At 36.1% G+C, this 15961-nt stretch overlaps 1 protein-coding gene across 1 annotated transcript; it reads left to right on the forward strand.

The window, feature by feature from the left end:
* The first annotated feature begins 100 nt into the window (after window positions 1–100).
* On the forward strand, window positions 101–11540 carry LOC138321123 (parafibromin-like). The gene is made up of 14 exons (XM_069264567.1): window positions 101–258; window positions 1523–1628; window positions 1941–2073; window positions 2260–2315; window positions 2594–2676; window positions 2976–3198; window positions 3493–3588; window positions 3735–3804; window positions 4101–4328; window positions 5171–5258; window positions 7032–7169; window positions 9204–9295; window positions 9623–9764; window positions 10138–11540. The coding sequence occupies exons 1-14, from the start codon at window positions 128–130 to the stop codon at window positions 10172–10174; spliced, it is 1623 nt and encodes a 540-aa protein (XP_069120668.1). The 5' UTR covers window positions 101–127; the 3' UTR covers window positions 10175–11540.
* Window positions 11541–15961: the final 4421 nt, after the last annotated feature.

Below are 15961 nucleotides of genomic sequence, written 5' to 3' on the forward strand. Positions count from 1 at the left end.
TTAATTATAATCATTTTTGGTGATCAAATCAATAAAATGATACTCAGTAACGAGAAACAGTGAATATTTTTGATGTTTTCTTTTACTTCTGTTTACAGGCTTGCACGCCATTTCCGCTTAGTCCACCATGGCGGATGTGCTGAGCTTAGTTCGGCAATACAATACCAACAAGAAGGAGATCATAGAGAAGGACGATCAAGTTATATTTGGTGAACTAGCATGGCCAAGTAACGTTAAGACTAACTATGTAGTGTGGGGGTGAGTATATGTATATTTCTGACTCGATTGATCCATCTGTAAATGCGCCGTAATGCACTGGTTAGCAGGTCCGTTTTCGATGGTTAAAGTCATTATTTTAAGTATAAATCTTGACGGACTTACGGTTTTTTTATACAGGCCTGTGATGGCTTTGCCAAGGCTCGTCTAAAACAATATAAAATCACCAGGTCCGTCTTATAATAAACGAACAACTAGGTCTAACCAGTCAAACCGCATAATCGAAAACGGCAAAGGCCTAAGCGATTTTCACGATACAAAACTAACACTGCAGCAACTGCTAGTTATGCATACTTTTAACGCGTTTGCTAATCAATGGAAATGTAGGGGTGGGGGTGGGGGACAAAGACCATATCGGATAGCTATAAACAATGCATATGGTATATAGTTAACAGTGAATGATAGAGAATTGCCATCTTGAAACGTTATGTTAGCTAATAATATTCATAGTACATTATGCATCACATTACTCCTATAACATGAGAGTGGACCGGTCAGCCCTTTTTTATCGGACGTTATTTTGCTGACTGTCGATGCGGCGTAATGTTCCAAAAGTATCTCTATGTGCTATACCTCTTACCAGACATTGCGAAATTTGCTGGTCCGACAGACATGACTTTGACTCGGACTGCTTATTTTAAAATCTGGTCCGGACCGACAGTCCGGCAATTATTGAGTACAGAAAGTTTGTAAAAATGGCGTCTATGAAGTACTGGGCCTAGCAAAAACGTCAATTGCATGAGATAACCATGAAAACAGCTGCGCATACCTGGATACTAATAGCAGGAAGTTATGTTTACTTCAAAAATTCACATTAATAGCAGGAAGTTATGTTTACTTCAAAAATTCACATTAATGTTTGGTGCGGCAAAATCTTGTTCGGTCCGGCTTAGTCGCAGTCCTTGTCGGTCTGAATGTCCGGCCATTTTTTTCGACTTTCACGATGTCTGTCTTACTTTGTTGGAGTAGCATCACGTGTAATTTTTAATTCACAGTCACGAAGAAGAGCTTACTGTATTAAAAGGGTCGTTCTCAACTATATATCATTTTATATCATCAAAGATGGCAGCTTGTTCTGAAGGAAGAAAGCTGACATTTTCTAACAATTGTGGTTTAAGTTGTCAAATTTTCCATTTGAATCTGGTGTAATAAGAGTAGATCTATGCAATATGGATAAACAATATTTTGTTTTAAAAAAGTGCTGTGTGGCAAATGCTAGTGATAACTATTTATTAATTTTATTTAGTACTGGCAAAGATGGAATCGTCAAAGAATACTACACACTACACTGCATACTTTTCCTATTGAGAAATGTCCACCTACAGCATCCACAGTATGTCAGAGAGGCTGCTGTAAGTTTTCTAATATTTTATTTTACTTTAAGTCCTTGTCTGATAAATATTAATTTACCAGGTAAGACTAAATGTAGGAATACTTAACATCATGCACAAAAGAGGTGTTACCAGTCAACTGTTAAAATAAGATATTTTAGAAGCAACTTGCATGTAAAGATTTTATTTCTACTTCATGAAATGAACTTACTGTTGCAAAAATTGATGGCTAATGGTATGAATACAAGGGAGTTTACTAAATTTAAAAGATAGATAGGTTATATTTGTGTCTATCAACTGATTATCTCAAGGTGGTTTGATAATTCATTTTAGGCTGCAGAGGTGCCTGTGGTACGCCGACCTGACAGAAAGGATTTGCTCAGTTACCTTAATGGTGAAACTTCAACCTCTGCCAGCATTGACAAAAGTGCTCCTCTGGAAATTCCTCTCCAGAGGCCCCCACAGGGTAGGTCCATATTAGAATATATAAAGAATTGAAAAAAAACCTTTCAACACCTATATTTGTCAATCAACTATGGACAAAAGTCCAGATTTTGTGACTTAATATTCTTCCATAAAGAGTAGAAAATCTTGTAGTTGTACTGATATCTGATTTCTAATCTTTTAAATTGAATGAATCAAAATTTTGCAGTGAAGAGAGGAGCAGAAGACAGCAGAGAAGCAGACAAGAAAAAGCCCCGTCTTGAGGTTTGTAAATTCTGAAAGATTTCTTCTGTATATGATATATTCTTTATTATCAATCTATGATCATTATTAATTATGATCATGGTTGATGTTTTGTTCTTAAAATTCAAATGGATTCTCAAGGCTTGGAGAGAATATGGATATTTAAAAGTTTTTGTGAAAATTTTTTAAAATTATGAAATCAGTTTTAGTTTTGTAAACCCTTGAATGATTTTTGTTTGCTTTAAAGTTTTCTTTTGAAGGACTCTTTGAAATGTCAAAATAAACAAATTGTATTTTAGGAAGAGGTAGTTCAACAGGCCAAGTTGAACTGGATACACAAGATCGATGCAACCAGGGAAACTTCAGTTTTACAACAAATCTCGTAAGTTAGATGTTACAAATATAATGTATAAAATGTGACACAACCAATAAGTTTAAATATAACACAATTTTATTCAATAAATTTAAAATTACATAATATGTTTAACATTTTCGCAGTATTCGTACATGTTTAGATTCATTTAATCTCTGATTTCCCCTGCTGAATCCAAGGGAAAATGAAGACTTTTTACTGGAGTGATATGCAACTTAATGGATATGTCTAGGGAAACAAACAGTTTGAAAGAATAAAAAAATACAGTAAATAGTTTAACTATATAGATAATGGAATCTGTTACCCAGACGTTCCTCACTACCCGAGGCTATGCCCCTTGAGAAGATTGCAGCCATTAAAGCTAAGCGTCTGGCTAAGAAGAGAACTATGATCAAGGTGGATGATGAGGTGGCACCAGGTGCACTGGAACAGAGAAGTTTTGTAGAGGCTGAGGTAGACGTGACACGTGACATTGTCAGCAGAGAACGGCTCTGGCGAACCAGAACCAGTATCCTGCAAAGTAATGGAAAGGTAAAAATGTTAAAATTGATGGAGTGATGACTAACTTTAAAAAATCTTGCTGTTGATGCATGCATTCATAATATGAGAGAGAAGTTTACACTAAATAATGGTACTTTCGTAGATGGTGTTTGGCTGGGAATCACACTCCTATGCATATTGGTTTTGTATTAATATTGTATTATGGAACATTTTTGAAAAGCAAAGAGTATTAATTTGCTGAAATAACCTAAACATAATTACTGAGAAAGAAATTGCTATAATATGAATTGCGTTTACTGTAAATTTCTTCTTGGTGTTTTTCAGACGTTTGCAGCCAATGTGTTTGGTATTCTACAGTCTATCAAGGCTCGTGAGGAAGGGAAGGAGAAACATCACACAGAACCTCACACTCCCTCCGTGGTATGCTACATCTGATATCAGACATTTTCTTTAATGACTTATGGTTTATTGATATAACTATCATTGAACAGTACACAGCTTTGAGCCTATGTGCTGTGCTATTAGTAGTGGATTGAGCCTACCTATATGTCTTTGTTCTTTTGTAGCCACAACAGCGTGTCCCACCTGTAGCAGCCTACAGCAGATACGACCAGGAAAGGTTTAAGGGAAAAGAAGGTATTTGTAATTTGATAAGGGATACATGTAAATCACAAGCTTCCTTGGAAACTAGATACTGGTAGGATAACCGGAATCTCATTGGGATGCTTCAGCATTAGTCATGTATGCATTACATATTATATGTGTCAACAGACTGGAGTATATAGTGGTAAAACTCTTATGCAAATATGGAAAATGAATAGTTTAAGTATCCATGCCTCAATAATTTTGATACCCATATATTTCTTTACAGAAACAGAATAAAAAATCTAAAGAGAACAAAAAATCTAGAATATCCATATATTTTTTAACAGAAACGGAGGGATTCAAGATTGATACTATGGGAACCTACCACGGAAAAACACTCAAGTTTGTAACAGAAGGAGGTGGAGCCACTCAGAAGAAGCCAGTGGAAGAGCGAGAGCCACGCCGACACGCACCTCCTCAACAGAACCATGTCTCACATCATCCACCCTCCACACCCGTCACACCAGGATCTCGTCCAATATCCCAGGCCAGACCTCCACCAAACCAGAAAAAAGGTAGTCACTATAGACAGTAATACAGTTAACAGAGGAAGTCACTATAGACAGTAATACAGTTAACAGAGGTAGTCACTTTAGACTGTTATACAGTTAACATATCAAGTCACTATAGACAGTTATACAGTTAACAGATCAAGTCACTATAGACAGTTATAACTTTAACAGAGGTAATCACTATAGACAGTTATACATTTAACAGAGGTAGTCACTATAGACAGTAATACAGTTAACAGAGGTAGTCACTATAGACATTTATTAAGTGAACAAAGTTAGTCACTATATACTTTTTTTTTTTTGAGTTTTAAGGCCCATCGACAACTAAGGTCATTTAGGGCCAATCACTATATACAGTTACACAGTTAACTTACACAGTTAACAGAGGTAGTCACTATAGACAGTTAAATGGCTAACAGTAGGTTTGCATTTGAAAAATGGATGCTTCATTGTATGGTGTAATTTTCTGCTACTCATGACCTTGGTCTTCTGTATATTTTCTTTCTGAAAGTCTACTTTCAAGGAATTTCATTTTTATTTATTTTATGACTTGACAAAAACTTTGTATCCGAAATAGGTTTTCACAGCTCTTTCAAACTATTTCATCCCCTGAAATTTGAAAGGTCACTAGACCGTGACCCCTAATGGGATGTTGTCCAATCATTTATTGAACATATTACTGACTTGACATCTTTATATGCCATTAATTATCATATATCTTTTTAAGATTTTGAGGGAATCAACTAAATATTGAAATATATAGGTTATCTGCCATTTTATGTACTTTGTCTAATTGATAGTATGTGATTAAAGTTTTGTAGTATGATTGTATGTGTACTTTGTAGGATCTCGGACACCCATCATAATTATACCTGCTGCCACCACATCTATCATCACCATGTTCAACGCCAAAGACATTCTCCAGGATCACAGGTACAGTCCTAAAGAGATAACAATTATAGTCTAATAAAGAAGGAATGGGCTACAAGTATTACAAAATAAAGAAAATTACAGTCAAACCTGCCTATACGTCACCCTGTATATTAAGTCACCCTGTCTAATGCGTCACATCAAAAGTCCTCCCCCGAGGTTTCCTATATATTTCACCTTTTTAATGCGTCAACCTGTCTAACGCATCTGCGTCACCCATTTTTTGCACCCATATTCGAACGCGTACAAGACCTGCCTACATACCTGGCGTACTGCATTAATTATAAAGGCCGATTCTAGTCTGCCTACTGATCCTAATTAATTAGCAGCCCGGGACTTTATTTTCTAATTTGACTTGGCAGTGTCAATTTCACGTGTGTAGGCCTATGTGTATTATGGCCGATTAGGAAACAATATTCTGACCTTTTAATAAATTTTGTGATAACAGCTAGTGAGCATTACATCAAAGACAAATTCTGCTTTTAACTGTAAATGATTTACTCACGTTTTTAATGTTTAATAGGCCTAACACTCAGGTGTAAGTCACAAGCTTTGCAATCGTAATGACTGCCATTTTGGGTAATTGTAATACTTGATCCGGAATGGTTTAGAATTTCCGGATCTCATTAATAATCATGTTAGAAATAATGAAAGGGAATTAATTTTCCAAAATTTTGGTGTAAATTGAAAAATCTAAATAAAAAATACTAGTTATAAATAATTGAATTTTAATATTTTTTACAGTAATTTATAATTAATTCAAAATTTAAATAAATCAAATTTCAAAGAAATTTACTTTTATTTTCGCTCTCTCTTAAATACATTTTGACTACTACTGTAACAGATCAAAAATATTTTAGTAATTAGTAAGTGTTTCTGTTGTGATGAAAATTAAGTACATTCATAATTGTGAAACATTAAAAACTAATTTAATTAAGCCCTAATTAATGCAGTATTTTTTCCAATATTTCATGGTATATGTTATACATAATATGGTGTCGCAATCCTTCGGTAACCTGTATATTAAGACACCTGTCTAATAAGACACATTTTTTGTCTGTCCCTTGGGGTGTCTCATTACACAGGTTTGACTGTAATGAGTAAAATCTGATTGAAGAATATAATGATAATAGAAATAGTATGTGCATGTCAACTAAGAGTAACTAGTACGATAGAAGCGTTATAGCCTACTCTCAACACAACATATTATTGACAAATTACCGTATTCAACCAAAAAGTGCGCAGGGTGCTAAAAAAATTAAGCAACTCAGGTGCGCTTAATAGAAATGAATTTGGACTTGCCTATCATAAAAATACTCTACAAAGTAAGCCATAAATCAATTTCCAAAATAAATCGGTAAGAAAACCGACTAAAGTTTTCATATTTTCAGTCTTCATTTATTTCAAAGTAAGTGAAATGGAAGCCTAAAAATGGAGAGGGGTATTTATAGGGATGGGGGCGCTTATTGGGTCGAGTACCTTAATCTTATTTCAACACACTTACACCTCTCTATTGGTGCTGAAATGTGATTATCTTGACTCATTAACCCATAGACATATTTGAACTATTTTTCTTATTAAAAGGTCGACACAATTCACAGGAATTGTCAGAAGTGAATTAGCTAAATGGATTTTCTGTAAATGTATATTGTTACAGCAACTTATTTAGAATAAGGTAATTCTTGAAAATATCTCAAATGTGATAAATAAGAAAAATAATACACCTATGTATTCAGTTCATGTATTAGATTAATGTTGTTCTATCCATCATAACAGATTTGTCAGCACAGATGAAAAAAAAGCACAAGGCACAAAACGTGACAATGAAGTGCTGATTCAACGTCGTAAGGCGGGTAACCTGACAGTGCCATACAGAATCATAGACAACCCCCTCAAACTCTCACCTGATGACTGGTATGGCTCACTTTATATTGATTTACTTATAACATATTGATTGCAAAATCATATTAATGTAGTTTTAAGTTTTAATAGAGTATTTCAAGATCCAAAAAGAATGTGACTAGAGTACAAACTTCGGTCGTTTGTCCCACCATACAGTGATTATGATGTTACAAAATTCATGTCAAAAGATGAGGTCACAATCACCGGAACTTGGGACTAATTGATGGAAAATTTTACTTTGTCCACATCATTTTAGGATCTCGAAATCCCCATATTGATGTTGTATGAGTGAATCTAAACAAATGTAGCTATTGTTACTGTACGTTAGGGCTGTTCCAGTAAAACATATATGGTAGGGGGGGAAGGCACTTTGAAATTGGGAGACCCACCGATAGAAGTGATTTTCAATTTTGTTGACCCACACACATATCTATTTTTTTGTAAACGAGACCATGGCATAGAAGCAATTTAATTTTTTATTTCACTCCGATTTGTTTTTGGATTTACTCATTTTGATTTCTAGCATCACCAAAGAGTCCTAGGACAAAATTGCACTGTAAATGGTGTCAGTGAACTTTTGTTTGATATGCTGCATCTATTACTAAGTTGTATAAGGGTACAATCCTCGTAGAACCAGGGTAAAATCTACTAAACATATTGAAGTGTTTCACAAGCATAATGCAAAAGTAGACATCTGAACATTCACACTTAAGCTTGTGAACTGCAACTTTTTCCTCAACTTAATACCAGTGAATTTAAATAAAGATCTGTTATTTTGCCAAAACTAATCTATTGTTTCTTTGTACCATTGTCAAGTTTGAATGAATATAATATGTTTTAGATAAATAGACTATCATTATTATATCAAAACACTCAGAAAATAAAATAATTGTTTTTTATTGAAGATGAATTAAATATTGTCAGAAATTAACATTTTTTACAATATTTATTTTTGTATTTTTGTAGTCAGGATGACTGAGCAGCATTATAAAACATAAAATTTGCATTTTATTTCAAAAGGTTACAAATGCTTCAGATAGACCCACCCACAGAAGGGATTTTATTGAAACGCCACTCTGGCACAGAAGTGATTTTATTTTGAACCCACCATGGCACATACTATTTTTTAAAGTGCCTTCCCTGGGTGCCATATATGTTTTCCTGGAACAGCCCTTATAAAATACCTGAAATTCAGCTTGTTTCATTTATGAATATAGCTATCTAACTGTTAAATGTTGCTGCTGTTTGCCTGTCTGTTGAGAATGTGTATCATTAACCTTTGATTTGTTGATTTCCTGGGTTTTCTGAATTATAAGTATCAATTAAATGTAATTCCTACAAAGACTGTGGAATACTCTAATTGAAATAAGAAATTGCATGGTTTGTTTGTTTAGTTTGATTTATTAATGTCCTATTAACAGCTAAGGTCATGTAAGGACGGCCTCCCATGTATGCGGGTGTGTTGCGTGTATGTTGTGCGAGATGAGTGTACTGGGAGACTGCGGTATGTTCGTGTTGTGTCTTCCTGTATAGTGGAACTGTTGCCCTTTTTTATAGTGCTATATCACTGAAGCATGCCGCCGAAGACACCAAGCAACACACCCCACCCGGTCACATTATACTGACAACGGGCGAACCAGTCGTCCCACTCCCTGTATGCTGAACACTAAGCAGGAGCAGAAACTACCACTTTTATAGACTTTGGTGTGTCTCGGCCAGGGGACAGAACCCAGTGCCTTCCTCACAGGGGCGAACGCTCAACTCAAGGCCAAAAGTGAGGCGGTGCCAAGGGAGGCATTTGGAAAGATAAAGTCCGTTAGGAAGAAGAGAAAAGATAAGATCCTAAATTTAGTCGCCTTTTACGATCATGCAATAGGGGCAGCAGGTACAATTCTAACGCCCTACCTGCAGGGCCAGTTGCATGGGATAACCACAAACTAGTATTCAACCTCCAAACCTTATAGACACTAATATTTAGATCATGTGGTACTTCTGATTTAATGACATGACACTTAATTCAACATTTGTTAATTTTGTTACCTCTAGGGACAGAGTGGTAGCAGTGTTTGTTCAAGGACCAGCATGGCAGTTTAAGGGCTGGCCATGGGACGGCGTTCCTACAGAAATCTTCTCCAGGAGTAAGTATCAATCATTATTCACAGACAAGTTTTGAACCCAGGACCCTCAGAACTCTAGACAGAGGTTCTACTAATTTAAATTACCTGGCTCCCGAACTTGAAACAATTAACTACATGTTCATAGTTTAGTATCTGCTTCCAATCCTGCTAGTCTTCATTAATAGACATACAGACTGTGCTTCATTTCTCTTGAAAATACTGATATAAGTTTAAGATATTCATCCTATAAACTTCAGTATTATAGGTTTATTATGTTCCTGAATCTTTTTCTGAAGATAAATGTTTGTTGTGTTGCCTGAATGTAAGACTTCAAATGTTGCTCTTCAGTCAAAGCCTTCCATCTGAAGTGGGCAGAACTTCCAATTGACAACAATGTAAAAAAGTGGGATGTGTATGTTGTCTCTCTGGATAGAAACAAACGCCATCTTGACCGTGCCAATCTGCAGCAAGTCTGGGAGATCCTTGACAAGTAGGTTTTCTCATGGTTACCTCCTGTAATATAACATGCCTCGACAATCATCATAGGTCTGCCTATATTGAATGTCACTGGTATTTCAAAAGATGTTTTTAACAGTATTATTCAGCAATGATTTATCTTAAAAGCAAACGCACAAGCATAAACCTTAACATAAATTATATACAAGCTGAATATGCTTTGAAAAGCTTCATCCAAACATTTTATTAGATGTTACATTTATAAATCTATGAATAACCTAAGCTATGTACATGATATATATATAAACATATGCTAGGTGAATGAACTTCATTGGGAAATTAAGCTTCATCCAAGTATTTTATTTTAGTATCACCATATAAACCTATGAATATGTGCTTTACTTCAGGTACATGGCCAAGAACAAACCTCACCTGAGACACTGAGAGAACAGCGTCGCCATGGAGATACAAAAGGATGATCAACTCTGGGACTTCTATTATAGATTTTGTGTGGCAGCATGGTGTCAAGTTCTGCTATCATTAGGTCAGTGTTTCCAGCCTACTAGTTAATAGTTATGTGGGAACCTCGATCATTGTGCAAAGATAAGTGTAATGATGCTTCATAAATATTTACACTGGTTGTACCTCAGAGACTGAATACCGAGTGTTCTTGTAGTGAGGCATACAGTTAAATGTAATTTGATACTTTCTTCAAAATCTCTAATTTCCCAAAGAAATATTTTGGTGATTTGTAGATATCAATATTTTTGGGGTTCATCCTTGTCAACAACCCCTAGGCCAGTTGTAATCTATCAAACTATGATCTGACAGTTCTTGTTGGCTCCACCAATACTGTACCAGTGACAACTTCTCAGGTTTGAAGCGATAATACCTAACGGGGTTACTAATTAGTTCCAACAATGTAAACCAGTTACAGTTTGCTTGGGAAAATTGTACTGGTATATGGATTCCATACGAATTTCAAAACTTCAAGCTCTGTCGTTTACAGAGAGTATGCTCGGTCGTTTACAGAGGGTGTACATGGAAGTTCTTGTTACGAAAGCATGATGCCATTTTAATCATATTAATAGACTAGACGAGAGATATTCTTTAATGGAATTGATGTTTGGTTAACAAGTTGTAAGAGTTATTTCCCTTGGACCTCTTATAACCACACTCTGTTTTAGTTCGCCACGTGAAAAAATTGAAAAAAAACTCTTACTCAAAAAAAATAAGACTAAAGAGTAGACACAAGTGCTTAAACCTTTTTATGACACACATTTTGCTTTGGGAAATGGAATTATTAAATGATAAACTAATGGATTTTAACTGTTTACAACTTTTTGATACCTATTTTCTCCTTTTGTATTGTAACCTCAGTCAAATTTTAAATGTGCTAAGTCCTACAGTTTACTGTTGATTTGGGTATAAATGGCTAAATGTATGCAAATTGAAACTTATTGAATAATTCACCTGAAGAGTTAATGGTGCATTAGGATTTCAAAATAATATTTGAAACATTTGGAATGTTTAATATGATTTTTGTACAAATGTACATAATACAATGTATTGTTGTACCGAATGTCATGATATGTGTTCGTCCAGAACACCATGATATGTATATGTAGAATGTGCTATACTTGTGATATGAGTGTGTGAATGCTGGAATACACTGGAATGTATGATCTGTTCGTTTGAGTGTAATTACTAATGAGTGATAATGAAGTGAGAAAGGTCAAAAGGTTATCAGTTGTGTATCTACTTGTACATATACAGCTGTTTTAAAGAATAAAATGTGCTTTTTTGACAATATTTTAGTTGTTTTCTCCATTGGAAATCATTTATACAATACAATCTCAGAGTCGCATTAACTTATAAGATGGTGGGTGTATACACATTCAGCTTAAATTCAGTAAGTATTTAAAGAATTAGTGATCTTAAATTTAAACTAAAACGTTTGGTTGGTATCAGCAAATTGCTTCTATTTAAACAGGGTCATTGACCTTTATAAGTTAACGAGGTTCACCTGATTGATTTGATTTCCACCTGTGACATTTATCAAACTGATCAAAGATTAAAAGAAGACGGTTTCTACTGTAACACAAGAATGTCATGACATATAAACTTGTGCTAATACGTCTCCCTGACAAGACTGAAACAATTAATTTCTATAATAAAAATATGGTTTCAAGTCATATTTTTATAAGTGTTTGGGAGGGGGATTGATAAGTTGGGTTTCTAATTATTGAAGTGAAATCGGGTATTCTTTTATAGCCCTTCATCCTACTTATTTAAAGGTATGAAATTGCTCCAAAGAGGTAGTGTTCAAATATATTGCCAGGCATGCTTCTTCTAGACCAGAAACTACAAGAGGTCCATAAGGCCTTATCACTCACCTGTTATATGGTTATTATCTTGAATTTGCATCCTATTCCCACATGAATACTATCGATCATTCAGAGAAAAATTGTATATTCCTATATAGCCAAACTAACCACTTCGGGCCCCTAAGGGGTCAGACCAACTGTTTGTACAATTTTGAATCTTCCAGTCAAATGATTAAATTTGAACCGGCTGTTGTGAAGAAGAAATCAGTTTTGAAAATTTTTGACAGACGAACCCCACTGTATATGGCACAAGCTCACATTGGTTCTTGGTAATCTTAAATGATTCAATTATACTAATAATTAAAAATACATTCATAGTATTTCTTGGATATTTACACTGACATAGTGAAGTAGCAACATACTGATGGATGCCAATCTTGTACATCATTGGAAAAGAGGGTAGTGGATTTAAAGTGTTACTAACAGAACCTTGGTAATGACGACCCTCCTCTAAGCTCTGTTGCTGATTGAATCCCAGAAATTTTTCATAAATTTCATGGTACTATTCGAGCTGATAGAAATATAAAACGAGTACCGTTTAGGATACCATATTGAAGGGTTTATCCCATTCTTAGGGAAGACCATTGAATGATCTACCAACTCTCAACCTTTCCCATCCTCGATACTCCAGGGGTTACTATCTTTTTCGTTATAATCCACCCCTGTTACAAGGGGTGGGGTAGATACAACGTCAGTGATAGTAACCCCTGGAGTATCGAGGATGAATGTTTCCTTGATTTACCAATACTTGCATACTTTAACATGTACACTCAACCAGAAGTACAGACTTTGTCTCCTGCTCATGGTTGTTTCCATCAATCCACTCAAATGGCCAAACGACAGTCTATTTTGATTAATTAACATCCCATTAACAGCCATGGTCATGTAAGGACGGCCTCCCATGCATGCGGTGTGCTGCGTGTATGTTGTGCGAGGTGCGTGCCTTGGGAGACTGCGGTATATTCATGTTGTGTCTTCTTGTATAGTGGAACTGGTGCCCTTTTTATAGTGCTATATCACTGAAGCATGCCGCCGAAGACACCAAGCAACACACCCCACCCGGTCACATTATACTGACAACGGGCGAACCAGTCGTCCCACTCCCTGTATGCTGAGCGCTAAGCAGGAGAAGAAACTACCAATTTTATAGACTTTGGTGTGTCTCGGCCAGGGGACAGAACCCAGAGCCTTCCTCACAGGGGCAAACGCTCAATTCAAGGCCAAAAGTGAGGCAGTGCCAAGGGAGGCATTAGGAAGGATAAAGTTAGTTAGGAAGAAGAGAAAATATAAGATCCTAAATTTAGTCGCCTTTTACGATCATTCAATAGGGGCAGCAGGTACAATTCTTACGCCCTACCTGCAGGGCCAATCCATCAATCCACTCAAATGGCCAAACGACAGTCTAAATAATGGACGTCATGATCCTGTTTAGGCAGCCACAGCAGGCAAATAATGTTTCATAGAATGACGAGGTTATTGACCTTGTTAAGACGATCTAATGGTGGTTTGGTGGTAGATGACCGACAATTAACATATGAACATGTTATGGATAATGTTTTCTACAATAAAGAGAGATATTGAACTCGGGTTTCGCGGGTAAGTGTGTGAAAGTGTGAAAGTTTACCAGGGAAGTGCCCTGTTCATTGGTCTCTGACAAGCTAATTGTTTACGGACGAACAGATTGTAGGGCGATTTGAATAGCCCACCATCATCAGATGGTGGGCTATTCAAATCGCCCTGCGTCCGTGGTCTGTCGTTCGTCCGTAAACAATGCTTGTTATCACTATTTTTTAAAAAGTACTGCAGGAATTTTGTTCAATTTTCACATGAAGGGTCGACCCCTTGGTCCATATTTGTGCCATACAGATTTTGTGGCTAATCGGAAAAACAAGATGGCCGCCAGGCAGCCATCTTTGATTTTGGCAGTTGAAGTTTGTTATCGATATTTCTTGATAACTACTGAAGGGATTTTGTTCAAACTTCACATGGAGGTTACCCTTGGTCCCTAGTTGTGCCATACAGATTTTGAGGCTGATCGGAAAAACAAGATGGCCGCCAGACAGCCATCTTTGATTTTGGCAGATGAAGTTTGTTATCATTATTTCTTGAGAACTACTGAAGGGATTTTGTTCAAACTTCACATGGATGTTACCCTTGGTCCCTAGATGTGCGATACAGATTTTGAGGCTGATAGGAAAAACAAGAAAAAAAAAACAGAATTTTGATAGTTAAGGTTTGTTATCCCTATTTCTCAAAAAGTGCTGAAGGGATCTTTCTCTAAATTTAATATGTAGGTTCCCCTAGCGCCCTAGTTGTGCATATTGCATTTTTGGACCAATCGGTGAACAAGATGGCCGCCATCTTGGATTTTATAGTTAAAGTTTGTTATCGCTATTTCTCAGAAAATGCTGAAGGGATCAGTCTCAAAATTCATATGTAGGTTCCCCTAGAGCCCTAGTTGTGCATATTGTGATTTGTGACCGATCGGTCAACAAGATTGCTGCCAGGCAGCCATCTTGGATTTTGATATTCAAAGTTTGTTATCGCTATTTCTCAGAAAGTATTGGATGAATCTTTCTCAAATTTCACATGTAGGTTCCCCTAGGGCCCTAGTTGTGCATATTGTGATTTGGGTCCGATTGATCAACAAGATGGCCGCCAAGGAGTCATCTTGGATTTTGATAGTTGAAGTTTGTTACCGCTATTTCTCAAAAGGTACTGAAGCGATCTGTCTCAAATTTTATATGTAGTATGTTTGAAAAAATTTAAAAAGTAGAGAAAAGATCCATCTTTCCTTTGTCAGATATAGATCATTCTTTGGTGCTCTGGGATCTCTTGTAATAGATTGAGCTGCCTCTTTGTTTAACCGACCTCGCACCTACGGACTTTCATATTTTGTACCAAACTTCGTTCAGATAATGGTGTCTTCTGTATACATGGTATGTTGCAATTTCCGAAAGGTCAAAGGAATGACTTCTTCAAACGTGACATTGAGTCCATTGTTATCCCTTATATACTTAGCTATTTATAGTTCGGTAAGCAACATAACCTTATATCAAATCAAACAGGATTTCTAGAATTTCTTGCCAAATCCATTGCTTGATCTACTCGCCTATATAAATTAAACTAAAATTATTAGATTTACACCGTATTCGCTTAAGAGAGCCAGCACTTTCAGCTAGTAATCCAGGTTGCTTCTGATATGCTTTTGTTCTATTCATACTTGTTCCACTCTGAGCCTGTCTTACCGACCATGGACATACGTTGCATGTTCATGGCTGCATCACTGATTCCACTTTAATGCTGAACGATTTAAATTCCGTACTTTATAATACATTAAAAATTGAACGCTGCGAAAATGTCTGATACAAATTGTAACACTAGCATATAGTTTTGACGGATTTTCTATTTATGTTTTGTTATCTCAATCTTAAATCTTAAAGATAAATACTTGAAATGCCCCTCCCTAACTAACACGTACCATTATTTTAATAGCGGTTCCAAATGTCTATTTATACCACCCACATTTTGCGCCTTCCTGTTGTATTCTGACCTGTTGCGCATACCCCCTCTCCCAGTGAGATGAAGATATTGGTCATTGCCCATATCATGGTCATACCCTATGCCTTTTTGATATCTCCAAACTCTTTCGCTAGACCATTTAATTTGTTCAACGTCTGCTCATTGGAGGGAAAGACTTACTCATATCACCTGGTCGAGACATATCACAGAATTACATCAAAGTTAGGTCCTATTTCTGCTTACACGGCAGCAAAGAGAAGTTTTAATTGACAGTTCTCCATTTTGTGTGACAGATGTGTGTTCGAAGATCGTGTTGAGTTTG

This window comes from Argopecten irradians, chromosome 4 (assembly GCF_041381155.1).
Source record: "Argopecten irradians isolate NY chromosome 4, Ai_NY, whole genome shotgun sequence".
Classification (NCBI taxonomy): domain Eukaryota; kingdom Metazoa; phylum Mollusca; class Bivalvia; order Pectinida; family Pectinidae; genus Argopecten; species Argopecten irradians.

Coding starts and splice junctions, on each gene's coding strand:
- LOC138321123 (XM_069264567.1), top strand. CDS start 128: ATGGCGGATGTGCTGAGCTTAGTTCGGCAATACAATACCAACAAGAAG. Junction 2,316..2,593: donor AGAAAAAGCCCCGTCTTGAG/GTTTGTAAATTC, acceptor ATTGTATTTTAG/GAAGAGGTAGTTCAACAGGC. Junction 2,677..2,975: donor TCAGTTTTACAACAAATCTC/GTAAGTTAGATG, acceptor TCTGTTACCCAG/ACGTTCCTCACTACCCGAGG.